The sequence below is a fragment of the Typopeltis vanoorti genome, chromosome 8 (genome assembly GCF_054136105.1).
Source record: "Typopeltis vanoorti isolate ZY-2024b chromosome 8, IOZ_Tvanoo_1.0, whole genome shotgun sequence".
NCBI lineage: Eukaryota > Metazoa > Arthropoda > Arachnida > Uropygi > Thelyphonidae > Typopeltis > Typopeltis vanoorti.
In genome coordinates, this window is record NC_143556.1 from 129,732,013 (window position 1) to 129,750,996 (window position 18,984).

General features: G+C 34.6%; 2 protein-coding genes across 3 annotated transcripts in view; both read right to left on the bottom strand.

The window, feature by feature from the left end:
- The window catches only part of LOC150104349 (acetyl-CoA acetyltransferase, mitochondrial-like), a 504,637-nt gene that overhangs the window by 485,516 nt on the left and 137 nt on the right, over positions 1 to 18,984 (bottom strand). The gene's annotated exons all lie outside the window — the stretch shown is intronic.
- On the bottom strand, positions 1,350 to 18,960 carry LOC150104350 (uncharacterized). Its single transcript, XM_090396314.1, has 2 exons — positions 18,948 to 18,960; positions 1,350 to 3,901 (listed from the first exon to the last, which is right to left on the bottom strand). Exon 2 carries the CDS (start codon positions 3,886 to 3,888, stop codon positions 3,532 to 3,534), a length of 357 nt encoding a protein of 118 aa, XP_090252440.1. The 5' UTR covers positions 3,889 to 3,901; positions 18,948 to 18,960; the 3' UTR covers positions 1,350 to 3,531.

The window sequence follows — 18,984 nt, forward strand, 5'->3', positions numbered from 1 at the left end:
CATTCGCTGGTGCCACCTATGTTCTTTGAAGGGCACAAAGGGAAATTCTTTTGATGTGTTGGGCACTAAGACCTAACACCTGTGCATCCTTATAGGGCTTAACACAGCACACGAGTCTGTTTAAGATGGTTATAGAAAAAAAAAAAAAAAAAAAAGCCGGCAGCGAGCATTAAGTTGAGAAATTCGTGTCCAGCAGACAGACAGTCTTGTCCTGCAGATGATTTCACTTGAGCAGAGAGGATTAATAAAATTCAGAACCATTATTAAGTTTTATAAATAATATTTTCTATATAAGTTTCATTCGATGAGTTTAATTTTATGCATTACATTTTGTATAATTATTTTCATCACATGGCATTTTTAGAGTATGTATAGACTAAACAAAACTACAGAATCTCATGTTTAGATCACAAATGTCTATAAAAAAAAGTGTGTGTGTGGTGGGAAACAATTTAAATGATGCTGAACAATAAAAGGCCAGTCTAGTTGTCTTCAATGCCACCAAAACGAAAGCAGTCTTGCATATTTTTTTTTATCATCTCGCAAGAGAAATCAGCTCACCTACCCTTACCTTCCCCCCCCCCCCCAGTAAAAACAAAACTCATCAGACAAGATCATTTCTCTCTGTGTGTGCTTGGACTTACATTCACTTCAGTTTATGCTAGCATAAACACATCGCATCAACTAAAATAAAGAGACAAAACGTCTAAATTCTGTGATACAAATTTATATAAATCAAGTGGATATTAAAGCCAGCATTATTTCAAAGCTGAATGTAGAAACTATGAAGGTTTCGTAAAAAAATGACCAGAGAGCTTACGGGAATACTCTCGCCAGCATTCACGAGTTGCCCTAGCGCGGACCACTTAAAAGACATGAGCGCTTGCCCAAGCGTTCATATATTCGCATTCTATTGGTTCATTTTGAAAAGGTTTCACTGGCCTGACACCTGTTTCGAACTGATTGGTTCTCCTCAGAAACCAGGGCGCTCAGAGGCATGGTCCTCCCCGGGAGGCACTTTGAATATTTTTGAACTTTTGCAGTTAATTCTAAAATACAGTCTCGAGAACTCAGTTCCAACTATTATAATACTACAGCGAATTTTCCTCACAATTGCTGCAAGCAGGGCCGCATTTATACTTTTGGAGACCCGAGGCGCAACATCATTATGACGCCCTCAAAAATAAGCATGTTTTTTAGTTTACTGAAAATAAAAGTCAACATTTCCATAATAACTCATTTTAATAACACAATACAACATTGGTATACATGTATTTGCATTTTAAAAAAGTATAAAAATAAATCAGTTCAAATTGAAATAAAAAAAAAATTAATAACAAAGTTTTTTTTTCTGGCTTTGGTTTTAGCAAATATATCTATAATGTCATCATAATCGATCGAGTCCATTACATCTGATTCAATGCATAATAACGACAGGTCACTTGTTTTATTTTGATGCAAGTTGCTTCTTAAATAATTTTTTATTCGTTTTAACACTGAAAACGAGCGTTCAGCACTTGCATTTGAAATAGGCATCGTCAAAAATATTTTTAAAATAGTTTCTACGTTTGGAAAAGTAGACCTTAACCCATCGTTTATAAATTTGTACATATTTTAATTGAAGAATTTTCTTCCTTATCATTATTAAAAATTGCTTAACTTCATGAGTAAATTTTTCTGGATCAATATAAGTCTCATAAGTTTGTAAAATTTTATCAATACTTGTCTTGACTATATCTTCCTTCAAAAAAATGTCAAACATATCTAATATGTCGAAATAGCTTTTTGTTCTTTCATCAATTTCCAAAATTAGCTTATCGCAAATGACATTAAAAGCGTTCACAGCGAAATTTTCTTTCCCATATAATATAATCTCGTTGTTAGATTGTAAAATAACTTCGTCACTCAATTTTTTTTCGTTTTTTAACTCTTTCCTTTTTCATCTTTAAATTTTGTCTCATCTGTTAATAAATTCGCTTCTTCATTTACAGCAGCAAAACTATTTCTTATATCTAAAATAAAATCAACTAAAGAGTAACAAATCATTAGCTAAAAACAAATCCATATCGGTATCTTGTAGAGATTTACTAGTAGTATTTATTCGTCGTAAAATTTGTCCCACATAACTTTAAAATTGCCGTTTTTGGTTTGTCAAAATGTTCTGCCAATGATGAGCTCTCTAATTTAGAAATAGGTTTTTCATGAGGAGAAATGGATAGTTCAAGTAATGCGTCTTTAATTTGTTTATATCCACGTTTCAAAGCCGATATAGCGTCAGCTCTTGCGGACCACCTCGTTTCACTTAGTCTTTTAACTGTTAAAGATTTTTTTTTTTCTAAATGTTTAAGGAGTATACCCCATCTTCTTGTTGAAGATGAAAAGTAATTATATATATTTTGAATAAAACAAAAATATTGCACTGCTTCCGGACAAGATTCCGCGCATAGTTGCCAATTATATTTAAGGAATGACTAGAGCACGGTGTATAATGTGCAGAGGGAATATGTTTTTTCAGCCTAGCTTGTATATATATCTTTATTTATATATTTATATTTATATATTTATAAACCTGTATATATATCTTTCATATTGGCAGCGTTATCATAGCTTTGCCCTCTGCACATTTTTATATCCAAAGATAATTCTTCTAATTTTTTAAATACTACCTCTTCTAAATATAAGGAATTATGTTGTGTAATTCTGATGAACCAGAAAAATGTTTCTCTAATGTCAGAATTTGCGGCAACATACCTAAATATCGTAGCTAGTTGGTCATTATGGGCAATGTCTGGTTGAATCGAGTATTATTGCAAAATAAGCAGCTTCCTTTAATTTTTAATATTAACATTTCTCTTGTTTTTTTAGCTATTAACGCTATGAATTCATCACAAGTATGGTAAGAAAGATTTGATCTGCCAGAACCACAGTTGGCGTACATTTTCATATGATGTTTTAAAAAATCATCAAATTCACTTAAATAATTTAAACACGATAAATAATTTCCGCAAGAATCAGAAAAAATATCATTTTTATTTCCTCTAAATGCTAGCCCTAGTTTACACAGTAACTTAATGGTAGCTATTATTATTTTTAAAACCTCTCTCCAATAATTTTCTTCAGATTGTATTTGTTTGATCAATTCAGAATCAATTCGATTATTTACAGAACTTGATTTTCTTTTGCGATATGTGCACATCGCTCGTATTGGCTCAGTAGAATGCTCGTGATCACATAAGGTTCGTGTTATATTTCCCCAGTCATTAAAACCTTTCATTAAGCTATTATTTGACTTAGAAAACAATTTACAAACAAAGCAGTAAATTGCTTTGCTGGTTTCTGAAAAAATTAGCCGCTCTCGTTTCTCCTTTGTTCCATTCGCCTTTTTACAGTAAAAATGTGATATATTTACATTTCTGACATATATTCTATTGCGTTCTGTGTATTCTTTTTTTTTTAATTTTCAATTTTACCGACATTCTGGGGCATATTTATTAAAATATGATCGATAAACTGTTCATTAATAGTAAGTGGTCACACTGCTATACCGGTAGGATAAGAGATAGCATGCTTGCTGGTAAGTACAGACTCCGATTGAAAATTTTCTTCAGAATCCTCTTGATTTGTTTCATTTACTTCTTTCTCTCCTTCTATGTTTTCCACATCATTTTGATGTTCTTCATTTTCACTTTCATCTCCTCCTGATAATAATACCAATGTTTCGTTTTCATTCCGAGAACTGTGAAGTACAACTTCAGTTCTACGAAATTCTTCATTTTCAGAACGCAAGAAAGACAAAATTGCCCTCTTTTGACTATTTAGCTGTTTTTCATTTTCTCTAAGTAGTTTTCTTTTACTTTTAGCTCCGGATTCAAATTTTCTTGGCATCATTATGTGTATTAATCTATCAAAAGCGAAATAAATATTTAGCAAATCCAAAATAAACATATAAATAAAATAATTACATTAAAAGCTTAAAAAATACAAAAATAGAAACAGTAGTATCTTAGTTTTGTTAAAATAAACGGGCAACAGTAAAATAAGAATAATAATTAATTGAATAATATATTCTTACCGACTGCGCCAACTACTTGTATACAGTATACTGCTTTACAAGTACCAGCCAAATAACTGTAACTAAACTATCAGTTTAATTACCGTTTTTTTGGAATTTCCTTTACTGTTCTACGATATTTGACCCTTTTTGGTGCACAATTTATTTATTGTGTCTCTTCCCAAAAATATAAACGAATTTCACATAAAAAAATCTTGGTAATATTAAACTAGCAACCTAGTAAGTAATTTTATATAAATAAATGACTAACTTATATCGATGGATTATAAATAATTATGCAACTTCTACGATACTTTATATTTAATATTAAATTTTCTAAATAGTTTAAAATCTTTGAATGTAATTCTAAATATATATATTATTTACACTTTTAAATATTCCATGTAATTGAATCATAATTAATTTAAAGAAAGATGTAATTATAATCTTTCTGTGAAAGATTTCAACTGCAGTGTTGATTACTGATTTTGAGAACGTTGATTTTGTTTGACAAGCTTCATTGACAAGCATCATAGTTGCTACAAAAATTCTGAATACGGAAAAAATATTAAAAGGCATGGTAATAATTTAGTATAAGGATAAAAGTTTTTTTTTTAAAAAAAAAAAAGATTATAAATGCAATCAAATTAAGCTTGCTAATCAAGGTAAAAATTGGAACTTCATGAATTGTAAAGTTTAGATATGCTCACTAAAAATAAAAATTTTGAATTTCCGGTAATAGACATTATAGCAAAAATCATCATATTTATGGAATTCCAACATTTATTTATTACAAGATTTATTCAACTCTATATTTGATTTTTTTTTAAGTTGCAGTAATAAGCATAATAATTCCAGCTTTAGTAAAAACGTAGAGGCAATAAATAGTAACGATAACTTGCTATGCTCGCTAGCATCCACATTTTTACTCGACATTTTACCCTAAAATGACTAGAATCTTGATGCACAAAAAAATAAACTGAAAAATCAATTTAATTTATAAATAATAATAAACTTGAAATTCAAATGCTCTATTTATGTGATATAGAAACTGCTCTTACCCAACTAATTAATACAAATAGCAGCAGCACACAAAAAAAACCCTGTTGTCTCTGGAACGTGTTTGAAAATGATCGAAAAAAACTTTCTTTAACTCAAAAACTTATTTACTCTGTTTACAATTTCCACTTATTAAACTTCTAGTATACTTGAAAAGGGGTTAGCTAACTCTCTATTAAGTTACTTTTGCAAACTGTATATCAACTTCAAATATGCCAATAGATTCTCTTAATGACTCTTGTTACTGTTAATCTAAATCTTAATTGTCCAACTAAAACACATAAGAGGAATTGTACAAAGGTATATAACTTACAAAAACTCAGCATCGCACATTCAGTCAAAGGTCTTGCACAAAAAAGTTCTAAGGTAATTCTCTCATCTCAGATCTTGAGCTTCCTTCAGGAAATCTGGCTTCAGAAATATCTCATCGGGAAAATAGCAGACTGTGAACTGCACCCTGCGGTACTCATATACAGCTCCGGAAAAAAGTTATTCTCCCGCAGTGAAAAGAAAAACTTCCGAGTGAAGGTGCCTTTGGGTAATTTGTCTCGCCTTTTCTCCTCTGCTTGGGCTCGCCAAAAATGCCTGGACGACTGCCTCCTTTTCTGCCGCCTTCACTAACTCGAATTGCCGCAAACTGTCAACTGGGATTCCTCTCTGGCCTGGAAGCTTTTCTCCGGCGAATGGAACATTTCCTTTTGGCAACTCGAGGCTTTCTCTTAAGACTGGAACTGGGAAGCTCCTCTCTGGCAACGTCTGGAAACGGAAAGCCTATATGCTTGTCTCTGTCCCATTTTATTATGCCTTCTCTGAGACCTCGCATGAAGCTTGTAATCCCCGAAGAATTAGGCATGATTCTTTCATCTTAAGTTTCAAATTTGGCCCACTGTTTGTTCTCTTCTGTGCCTTTTTTTGATTGTAAGTTGCCGACCATCGGAAAGTTGTTTGAACCTTTCTGACTGACTTCGGAGGTGTTTATGTGCAGAGCTTGTAAGCCTTTCTCATACACACAAAATTTAATAAACAACCTTTCTAATGTTGCCATGTAGATCTATTACATACAGCTCCGGGAAACAATATTGCCTTTGTTTTTAACCCTCTAACATATTCTTATTAAAGAAGTATATACAGTTAATTTCCAAAGGGCTATTTACAAAAACATCTAATACAAAATATACAGAGACAAACAAGGTTATTTTTTACAACATTTTTATGGGACTTGACCTAAGTAAAAAATCGATGTAACGTGCTTTGGAATATTTAAGCTACAATCGTGTTTTTACAATATTGATAAGAACAATAGTCTAAAAGTCCAGGTAGTCCAGCAAAAACTATCTGTGACAAAATGAAACTAGTTTATTTATTTAAAAACATAAAAATACAAATTTGTTAAGTATATCTTTATATCTTTATAGAGTTCATAATTAAAAGGACTCTAATAATAATAGATTTCTACAGATGTGTCTCATCTTGTTTTGGTATTATCAAGTTATTCTGAAGTATTATGAATTTTGCTATTTTATTATTATGCCGCTAATATTTCTTAAAATGCAAAACTTTGTACAACAAAACTGGCTAAGTTATGTTGAATATATCTGTTCGCAAATATACTCAAAATCCCTTTGACCTAATAAAAAGGCAGAATGCTAATGAAACTTCATCAGCATTCTATCTGTTAAAATGTAATTACCCCCCCCCCCGCCGTTAACGGATTATTGTAGTTATGTGCACTGTATTTCTTGGATTGATCCTGTTTTGCTGCACAATTTACTTCTTATGTCTCTGCCCAAATAAAAACGAATTTCACATGTGCGAAAATAAATAATCAAAATGTTTGTTTGCATTGGAAATATTATGTCAAATATTTATATTTTTTAAATAACATTCATTGAAATAAATATACAAGTTGCTTCCTTTCCTTGCAAAATAAGATTATATGGGTCGCATATTTCAATTTTAGGAACGATTTTTTTATTTTTTTATTTTATTTTTTTATGAACAACAAATGGTGTTAAACTGCATTAGTTGGGGTTTCCAATTGTGTCTATTTAATTTATATCCAATGGTATTCTATCAGAGATTCTATGCCTTTGTCTTTTGCTTAAAACTGCAACAGTACAATTACTTTGCAACAATAACGAATTCAAACAAAAAGAAAGTGCGCACATGTTACTAGCAGTATTTGTGTGTGTGTGTGTGTGTGTGTGGTGATAATTTTGGGAGGGGGAAGTTAGCCATTAAAGGGAATTAATTCTGTTATGAAAATTTTGGAAATAAAATTTCATTTTGACACATGCACCTACACTTTTCAAAAGATAAATTGTAGGGAAAATATCGCTACTTCAAAACTGCCGCATAATATCGAAATTAGCCGAAAATATGTACATAACAGCTGACTTCATAACTGCCGTTTATTTTGATTTGTAGTGAGTGATTAGGGAGGAAGCCAAGAAGGTTAAAATGCAAAAACCTACAGATTACGTTATAAAAATTATACATTACATGATATGATTCAAGATTTACGTATGATAACTAATCTTCGAACTAAGATTATGAATAAAATAGGAAACATAATTTGGAACAGATGGAGGCTGTATTCGTTTTTAGATTCGGATTTTCATGAATATATAAAATAATTGTTTGACAAAAATAATTATCTTCAATCGAGTTCTTGGAGAATTTTAAAATGTATTGGCGATTAAAATAATTAGCAAAAAAATGATAATGACATTAATCTTCCAAAGTGATACAATATGAAGTGAAGAAAGTATGAAATGATTTCTTATTTTACGCTGGCATTAAAACTATAATTATATGATAAAAACAAGCAGCAAAATGAATAAAACTCATAGGTATTTAGTCTGATATAACTTAGATTCTGGTTACCAAGCAAACGGCAAGCAACTGCGTTTCTTGCTGTAGGCCACAGAACGTAACTACTACTTACGCCAGGTAATGTAGTTAAGTGTTCTTTTCAGCGTGAAGGATTATCGCACCTTCTAATGGACATGACAATCAAACTACACTTCTTATCCATGTTCTTTCAGTAGGTGGACAGAATATTATCCAGGTTTGCTAGACGTGTATATACGTCCAGCAAAGAAATGGTACGCTTACATCCATGAATTTTATGGAATACAGAGTTCCTGTTAGCTTTATATTCTAAGGAAAGAACAATGTATTTCAAATGGAAGCGGGAAGCCTCACAAATTTTTCAGCAGCCTCTAGTTATTATATTATGAATTTAATATTTAAAAATAAGTATTTTATTCTGCAACTATAACTATGCTGTTTTTTATTGTTCTTTGTGAGGAGTAAGGTTTTAAAATGAGGTCCCCCCTAGAGAGTGAGGCCTCCCATCTTGCACCTCATGCGCCTAATGGTAAATGCGGCCCTGGCTGTAAGTGTTGCTGGTTGTGAGAGGAGTTTTTCTAAATAAAATTGATTAAGAATTACCTACATTACTATGAAATAGACTTTGACAATGCCATTGACATGTTAACAGAAAAGCAGGAAAAATAACATTTTAGAATGTTGAAATTAAAGTTATACTTCAAAAATAAACATAGTGTTTAATTTATTTCCCTATATGTCGTTTTGACTTTTTTGTAGTATTTTTGGTGTGTATTGAGAGGAGCGGCAAAGTCAGAGACCACCCCGGATGACAAAAGTTCTAGCTACACCACTGCAGGCACTGTATAAGTAAAGAGCCTCTCTAAAAATTAGGCGATCCTCAGACGACCAACGAGTGACCGAAGGATCATCCAACTCAGCGGTGGTTCCACTGAGTGACACACTCACCCTACCACTTAGCAGAACTGCTCATTTCCTGGGGGAAAGCATTCACCGACACGGGCCCATAGAGGCTATGGAAAATACCTTCCCCGAAGACTCAAATTGCTCTCTCAAGGCAAAACCACCTGCAACCATATCTTAAGCCAGACCGGTGTTTAAGTAAAGGGCCTCTCTAAAAATTAGGCAATGTCCGTAACACTCCACACGAGTGACCAAAAGATCGTCCAACTCAGCATTGGTTCCACCCAGTGACAGGCTCACCCCCACCACTCAGCAGAAACCGCTGATATTCCAGGGAAATGCACTCACCAAAATGGCCTCCTCACAGCACTTTCTCTGGAGACTCAAAATGCTCTCTCAAGGCAAACCCCCAGAAATCTAAGCTCCCCCTCACTGGGAGCGAAATTTTTAAGTAAAGGGGCTCTCTAAAAATTAGGGGTCCCCTGGACTACTTCCTACAAGTGACCGAAAGATCGTCCAACTCGGCGTTGATTCCACCTCAGTAACAGGCTCACCCTACCACTGAGTAGAACAGCTCATATTCCAGGAAAAAGCATCAACCGACAAAGCCCCTCATGTGCCACGCCAGAAAACACTCTCTCTGGAGAATCAAAATTCCCTCTCAAGGCAATCTCCCGAAATCTACTTCCCCTCACTGGGAACTAGACACTGTATAAGTAAAGGCCTCTCTAAAAATTAGGCCTTCCCCAGACCACTCAAAACGAGTGACCGAAAGATTGTACAACAACATTGGTTCCACTCGGTGACAGACTACCCCCACCACTGAGCAGTACCGCTCATATTCCAGGGAAAAGCATCCACTGACATGGACCACGCCGGAAAACATCCTTCCCAGAGACTCAAAATGCTCTCTCAGGCAAACCCCCCAAAATCCAACACTCCCCTCACCGGGAGCAAAATTCCAGAAGAAACCTAAGAGAGCAAAAACTCTCATTCAGTGTTAAGGAACTTGAACTGTCGGGTAGGTGTATTTTTCGTAAGCAAAGTCTCGGTCGGTGCGTAAAGTATTTACTAAAACAAAGATCCAAAGGGCTTGTTCGGCATTGCAAATTTATATAAATCAAGCAGATGTTAAATCCAGCTCTTTGGTCAATTTGTTTTCATAAAAATAATTGAACGATAGTTTACGGGAATACACTCGCCGGCATTCACGAGTACTGAATGACAGTTTTTGTTCTCTTAAGGTTTCTGTCTGGTCTCTGAGGAGAACCAGCCCGTTCGAAACAGTTGTCAGGTCAGTGAAACCTTATCAAAATGGACCAATAGAAGGCGAACATGTGGACACTTGGGCTAGCGCTTATGTCCTAAGTGGTCCGCGCTAGGGCAACTCGTGAATGCCGGCAAGCTTATTCCCTTAAGCTATCTGGTCATTTTTTTTTATTTTTATTTTACGAAACTTTCATAGTTTCTACATTCGGGTTTGAAATAATGCTGGATTTAATATCCACTTGATTTATATAAAAAAAAAAAAAAAAAACATCGCATCAAGGTCTTCCTCATCATCCTAAAAACACAAGACATCCTCTTTCGTTCAATATGTTATTTTACACCCAACCAACTTTTAACTTTATAAAAGTCCCAAATCAGACGATCCGTAGAATACTGCTTGCATGTTTGAGGTGGTGGTGATGCACCTAAAACTTTACTAAAAATTCTTGAGCTGTGCAGAGCCTCTGTTTCTGTAAGCCTTTAGACAACAAATGATTTATGTCGCTTGGTGTGAGATCACTTCTGTTTATTAGGGTCTGAAGTGTTGAAAAAGTACCACGTTTGAACTCTAGATTACAGTTCGAGATTATCTAATCCTCTTAGTCCGCTCACGCGACGAATGTACTATAAGTATTTACACATATATATTGAGAATATACATTAGTAATAGCGGGAGGAATTTCAGGATAGCATTAGGACATATGCAGATTTAATATTTGCATTGCAAATCAATAGACATTGAAAATTATAGAGCATATTTTTATAGTAAAAATGCTGGCTAACCTTCCATGATTATTGTACCATAAAAAGTACCATATATTATTAACAATAAACTAATATTGTTTACAATGACTATATATTATATTATATTATATTATATAACAATGACTATTTGTTATATTATTTCACAGGGCATTTAATTGTAAAGTTTAAAAATTGCAGTCGGTCGGTAAGGTGGTTAAAATGTATGCATTAAAACACGTTTATACCGTAGCCAAAATGCTTTTTTTTTTTTTTTTTTTTAAGGTAACGTATTACTAATACTTGAAATACAGTCAGTCCTCGATTTATGACGGAATTCCTTTCGACGATCTGTCGCATATAGAAAAGGTTGTTAAGTCGGAATTCACTATATGAACTCTAAGGATATGTTAACAATGAACAAGTCTGAATAATGGGTAGGTCTATTTTTGTTATATTTTTAACTAATTATTATATTTACGGCTATTTGCCTGCATCTGTTTAGGAGTGCCCAAGTTTAAATTCCATCGGCTCTTTTCTCACGGATTCTTAGGGCATTGTAGATGTATATTTATAAATAAATATATGTTGCATTGAGGACAAGAAATTTGCACATACCTTTTTCTGAGTGTTGCGGCTCTTCTTCTTTCGCGTTGTCCAAACTACTGTGTGTATGTGGGGGGGGGGGATTTTGGCAAGTGGGAGAATTGGAATACAAATGGAAAAAACCCGTTTTTTTTTAATAACATATATATACATATATATTATAAGGGATGGGCGAAGCGTTTTTTATATTTATACGAGGTGGGAAAAGGTGAAAGGGGTTGAAAACGGCAACTGATTTTTAGAGGGGGGGGAGGGGTTGACGGGGTACGGTCCGTTTCGACTATTCTTGGTCGTCGTCTGAACACATGAAGGAAGTGGATGCTATGTCAGGTCGGGTAGGTGCTTCTGCTTTTGAAGTGTTTGTGTTATCGCCTATTGGTCGGGGTTGTGACCTCAATTTTATGTTGCGAAGCTTCCAAACCTCGGAGATTATGTAGGGCCTGTGTACGTTGATAGGTTCGCGTCACACTTTAATGACTATTGTTTCATTGTCTTGTCTGTCTACTATGATGGCCTTGTCGATCTGCGGGGTATGTTTTTGTTCAAGGGCGTGGACAGCTATTTCCGTTTTTCCTGTGCTTTGTATTTGATTTTTCTTTTTGATGTTGCGTTTTTTAGTATTTAAATGTTCCGGAATAGGGATGTTACAATCGCGAAAGTGTTCTTGTAGTCTTGTCCATAAAGACCTGATGGTGGAACCTGTGTAGGTGATATCACAGTCTTTTTGGCAGGGAAATTTATAGACTACGTTGTGGTGTTCATATATTTCTTTTTGTGTCTGAGATTTAGTGGGTTTTAGGAGATTTGCCAATTTTTGGTTTGTGGTGAATACCAGTTTGTAGTCAGTATGTTTGAAGATGTATTTGTAGGCTTTGTATGTGTTTTGGGTATATGGTAGGTTGATCATTTTTTTGTGTAGGGAAGTTTATTTTGGTACTTGTGTTGTTTTGGCGGTTTTTGGCAGTCTTGTTTGCGTAATTTATTAGTTGTGTAGGATAGTTGCAATTTTCGAAGATCTGTGTTAGTTTTTTTATTTCTGCGTTTAGATTACTCTGATTGGTTGAAAATTTGTACGCATTTATGAATTGTGATAAGATGACCGATTTTTTAACGGAATATGGATGGTATGAGTGGAAATGGAGGTAGTTTCCGATATGTGAGGGTTTGTGGTATACTTTCGTGGCTATTTTATTGTGTGTTCTGGTTAGTGTCAAGTTTAAGAAATTGATGGATTTGTTCTGTTCGGTTTCTATGGTGAATTTTAGTCTGTTACTGTAACTGTTTAGGGACGCTTTTAAGGTGGTGATGTGTGTAGGATTTCCAATGCACAGAATATCGTCCACGTATCTGCCATAAAATGTGATGCCGGGGGGGGGGGAAGGGTGGAGTAGGAGTGATTCTATGTGTGCTAGGAATAATTCCGCTAGTTGTCCGCTGATGTTTTGGCCCATGGGAAGTCCGAAGATTTGAATGTACATGTTGTTGTTGGACTTGAAGAAGTTTGCCGAGATTATTAGTTTTATTAGGTTAATAATGTCATTGGGCGTTAGTTTAGTACGAGAGTGTAGGGTGTGGTCTTCTGTGAGTAGTGTGTGTACGATGTCTAAAGTTCTGGGGACATCCACGTTGGTGTATAAAGAGGCTGCATCCAATGAAGTGAGGGTCTTCTTGGTGTAGGGTTAGGTTTTTTATTTTTTTGAAAAGGTCGTCCGAGTTTTTTATCATTAAGTTAGATGCTGTAATTAATGGTTTGAGAGGTTTCGCTACGAATTTTGATAAAGCAGCTGTGGTAGTGTTTTTGTAGGAGACTATTGGCCTCATCGGGTACCCGTCTTTGTGGGTTTTTATTTGTCCGAACATACGAGGGGTGCGTGTGGTTGTGTTTTTCATTGTGGTTTTGTCTATTTTGTCTTCATTTCCTAGGGTGTGTAGGGTACTGTTGATTTGTTTAATGAGGTCGGGAGTGGGGTCAATTTGGATTTTTTGGTAGGTGTGTTGGTCGGTTAAGATAGCTGTTATTTTGTTGTGGTAATCGGTTAGGTTTGTGATGACTACTGTATCCCATTTGTCAGCTTTATTGATAATAATGTTCGGGTTCCTTTTTAGGGATAAAATGGCTTTTTGTAAGTTGGGGGGCGATTTGGTTTTATTATTATTTTACTGTTTATGATGTTGTTAATTTTGTGGAATAATGTTTCTTTGTTAGGGTCATACTCTAATTTCGCTTGGATTTCGGTAATGATGTCTCTGTTTTGTATGTATTTTGGGGATACGCCAAAATTTAGTCCTTTGTTCAGGATGGGTGATTTTTAACTAATTTTACTCTTTGTTTATAGTGAAATAATACAATTTACAAAGTATAACCAATTACTATAATAAATAATGAAACGATTGTATAGTGCTTCGTGCACTTAACAGAACAGTAAAATAATCAGCTGGAAAACACATGGAGCAAGTGCAATTCTTCAAAGCTGGTGCTTTATGAATTGGAGACGATTAGGCAGGAGAGGCTGTCATCAACAGTGAATTCTTCAAATTCAGGAACTGCAATAAAGCGTTTTGAGGATGGTTCGTCATATGCATAGTTTGTGGACGATTTAGACTCATCTTTGGGAGGGGGGTAAAGTGACAGTTGGCTTTTCTTTACTGCATAAATTTCACTGTCGCAAGCAATTGAATTTCTCATCACTCCCCCCCAAAATTAAGTGTACAGTGAAAATAATAGTAGAAGTACTTGCCCTGGTGTCCATTATTCAAACACCTGAACTGCCTTATTACCCAGGGTACTTCTACTATTATTTTCACTGTACACTTAAATTTTTTTTTTTTTGGGGGGGGGGGGGCTTGAAATTTTCTTCTTCTTTCTCTTCTGCTTTTTTTTCTCCTTCTTCTTCTTCTTTTATCTTTCTCTTCTTTCTAGCTCTATACGGTCTTCATCTGAGAGCTCTTCTTCCACAAATTCCATTTACTGTTTTACTTCTTCATTGTTGGTCTCCAACTCTTTATACAGAACTATTTTCTTCACCTATCTCTTCTAAGGCTTGTCTTTGTCGAATCCTGTGAATGTATGAACATATATTAAGCTTCTTCCAAACACCATTCATACACTTTGCCGTCACCTCAGCAGCAGCAGCATATTGCTGCTAAGCAAAATAATTTCTTCACTGAATGTCTTGAAGGTAACAATAAGACCCTGGTACGTGGATTGTTGCAAGAGTGAAATTGTTTTTGGTGAACGTCTTAATGGGATGGCTATCATATTAGTATTTATAAGCAATGAAGCAGTGTAATTTCACTGACTTTAGATTTTGGAGCTAGCATTATTATTATTATTATATTTTTCACAGCTTCTTGTTAATGCAGTAGTGGATGTGGCTGTATGTCACCATTGCTACATGATATACGACTCTTGCATTCTTTATAATTAGCATTTGCGTTTTCCTGTTATTTATTATAACTGAATTGTGGAAGGTAGTTATTTCGTTGTATTTCTTTTAATTTCGAGCGTGAATTTATGTGGCCAATTGTTAATATAATTTATATAAATGTTGAATATGGCGAGGGAAAACATTATTGTTATTATTAGCCCCATTGGAAAAAGATATTTTTCCATCGAAATAACATGGAAAAATTATATATTTTTCCAATGGGGCTAATAATAACAATAATGTTTTCCCTCGCCATATTCAACATTTATATAAATTATATTAACAATTGGCCACATAAATTCACGCTCGAACTTAAAAGAAATACAACGAAATAACTACCTTCCACAATTCAGTTATAATAAATAACAGGAAAACGCAAATGCTAATTATAAAGAATGCAAGAGTCGTATATCATGTAGCACTGGCGACATACAGCCACATCCACTACTGCATTAACAAGAAGCTGTGAAAAATATAATAATAATAATAATGCTAGCTCCAAAATCTAAAGATTTAGCGTTATTATTGCCTAACATGATTTCATGTAATAGCTTAAAGGTGTTTGGAGACCTTAATGACGTCAGTCCATTGAGCCGCTATATATGGACCGACGTCACCAAGGTCTCGCAACAACAGGATATAAATCAAGTTTATACCCTGTTTCTAACAAGAGAAGGAGAGAAAAAAAAGAAAGAAAAGAAATATAGCTAAGACATCACGAAGAAACGTATTACTGAAGGAAAAGAATGTGTATAAAAAATACAAGATTTTTATTTTCTTTTTTTTTTCCCTAATAAACAACGATATACAGTGCTTTAGAAAATAGAAATAGAAGGAATGAAAATCAGGTGAGGTTGGTTAGCAGTTTGGCTGTGAATGGATATTTGAGTATTTACCACTCCAGTTATTACAAACCTAGTTGGATAGAGAGATGAGGATGACATTCAGAAACACTGTAGAGAAACAGTGTATCTGTAGAAAAGACATTAGAACGAAACAGACTGCTCTTGAGATAGGTGTCATCAATTATCTGAATTTCCATCTTCTGGACAACATGAAGAAATTTGCAGGAGTGACATAATGGATATTATGAGGACAATTACACTAATTCAATTCATTCCAAGAAATTCGACCGTATAATACGCTATTTCAGATAATAATATGTATTATTAGGGTTTGGCAGCACGAAATGGCAGCTGATGTCTAGTGTACTCTCCTTCCTGGATGTCTTTGGATCAATGATGGTGTTGGGGAGGGCTATCAGAAGCGAAATGGTCTCTTTGGGGGATAATCACCGGTTAGAAGTGTTGCGGAATTCTGCAATTTTATAATAGAAATTACTAGAAACTTCTCTATGGTGCATCGAAATTATCATTAATAAGTTCCACGAATGAGGAAGGCTATGCCGTAATTCTGTGTTCCAAATTACCCTATAGATAGTGTATGCTATTCAGATAGGGTTTCTGTGCTGGTAACTGGCATGTTCTCTGCCTATTTTCTTCAGACCTTAAAAGAGTCCACTGCAATTTTGAGCAGTAACCTTGCTTATAGTCTAAAGAGAATGTCACTTTCTTTAAAGCAAGTTTTGATCACTGCTTTGTCACATGAAGCATACCTTCAAACACAATGTGTTGGTAGGTATGAGAGGCAGTGCTATAAAATTATCATAATGTAAGAACAGCGAAATTAATCATTATAGTACCAGCAGAGGCAATTCCTTGCAAATCATCTATGCTAGTCTTCTGAAAGAGGAGCATTTTAGAAATCATTATAACGATATGAATTATTAGGTTTCTCCATCCAGTGGATCGATTCAGCACATCTATAAGTTTATTATTAACCCGAATATACTTATTATGAATTATCTTCTTTTTGGCTTCCCGTATTAGGCAATTGCTTGTCTGTAACGTTTTCAAGGGTTTAAAAAATCTTCCACCCATCTCCTCCTGAGTCTTCCTCTTGATCGGTGTCCCTTTGGTTTATATTTCCAGACAATATTTGGCCATGTATCCTCATTCATTCTTTCTAGGTGATTTTTCCAGTTCTTTCTATAGTTTGTGATGTCTTCTGTTATGGATAATTATTTTCTTATTTCTTCATTTCTTATCTTCTCTATTCTTTTATATCCTGCGAGAGGTCTTAAGGAATTCATTTCTGAAGCTTCCACTTGTCTTTTATATTATAAATTATTTTAACTAGAAATTATATTACCACGTTCACTAGGGGCAGTGAAACACGAAACACAACCCGAAATGCAAATATGTTAAACAGATGAACTGAATCAAGAGTCCATTAATAAAATGTACTTTATTCAGCTTAAGACAACGAAATGGAGACGTAAATGAAGTTAATAGCAAAGCAAATAAAATGGACATGTTCAAGTTTTATTGCAGTTGCCTTACTATACTAGACACGAAATTATATTGTTGTTTTAATTCTTAATCCAACCACAAGCAAACAAAGTTTGTGTGTGAAGTATATTCAAGACTGGTCTTCTTGTATATAGAGGCTGTGACTTTACATCAACTGCCTAGTTATTATGCAAAGTACGCTTCCTTTCAGACATGCACACTATATATGAAAAACAGACATGTACACTGATTTAGCCTTTGTACTTCCTGGATCTAGCACGTACTGATGAGATCTCAATAAAGGTCAAAATGTTGGTGTGGGTAGTGGCTATTCCTATAATGCTTAGCAATATACATATTCCCTAGGAAGTGGGATTTGCAATATGATATACCAAGGTAGATGTAAAGCCAATAGCCATTATATTAAAAGTAGAATATAATAATTTTCTATTGAAAAAAAAAATCAGTTAATGTCTTTTATTCCTTATAGGAAGTAAGGAAGGCTGTTTTAGCCCTATATAACTTTTGGAGACTGAACTACCACTAATTTTAAGCAACATCCAGTAAAGAGACGGCTAACGTGCAGCCATCTCGTGATCCCTAACACAATATTTTGAATGTCTGAAATAGTGTGGGTTCTACAGTTGATCTTACTTTGTAACCAATCGAAAGTAATACTCTCTACAAACATTTAGTGCTAAAAGAGCTGTGTCTAGTTGTGTCTATTGGAAAATAAAATTCATTGTACAAATACAAATACAAATTGCAAATTTGTATTTATGTATTTTTGTCTGTAAATTGCGTGTGTTCTGAAGGCCAATTTGTCTGCACGCGGGATGAAAAACCCGAGTTTCCAGCAAAAAACCCTGCTTCCTCCATATGAGATCGGCATTTGAGATTGGCTTCTGCAAAAGCCAAGCTCAAATTTGTAATTTGTAACACAAATGCATTGTATGCAGTATATAGTAGAATGTGGATTTTGTTGGTTCATTATCACTGTGTGTGTGTGGGTGGGTGTGTATGTGTGTGAGCGGGCGTGATGATATTTTCCTTGGTGAAAAGTTCTTGCATATGATTAATTGAGCATCTCTTTAAACTCTAGTCTTTCATGAGTGATATATTTAAAGAATTCAAAGCCAGTAATTAACTGCGGAAATAGCGTTTGCATTTATTGCGCTAAGCCACCCAAATTGGAAACAGTTCTAATTTCGATTCTTTTCACTCAGTAGAGGACTTTTCCTAAGCCTTTCTCCGACCGTTCTTGAGAGTAAATTTCCGGCACGGGCAACAAAATCTCTCTCTCTCTCTCTCTCTCTCTCTCTCTCTCTCTCTCTCTCTCACACACACACACACATTAAATTATTATTATTATTAAATTTCATTAAATTTCACACTATGTTACGGTTACGGAACACGAGATGGAGGCAGTTGTCTGCAGTACTGTCCTCCCTGCATGCCAGTTAACATCACTAATAATAGTCTTGGACATGCTACTCCACGATTGTGAGAGGGTATAGCTCCCATTAGTCTTCCGAAAGTTAAGTATAAATGGCTTCTCCTACTTCTTTGGGGAATAAAAGGCATTAGCGCATTTTTTATTTTTATTTTTATGGTTATTATATATGCAATATATGGAAATTTAGTGCGCAAAGCATGTGCTATACAAAAGAATCCTTCATGACTTACATACTTTCCTCAGCTGCTGACTATAAACGATGACAAT

Coding starts and splice junctions, on each gene's coding strand:
- LOC150104350 (XM_090396314.1), bottom strand. CDS start 3,888: ATGATGCCAAGAAAATTTGAATCCGGAGCTAAAAGTAAAAGAAAACTA.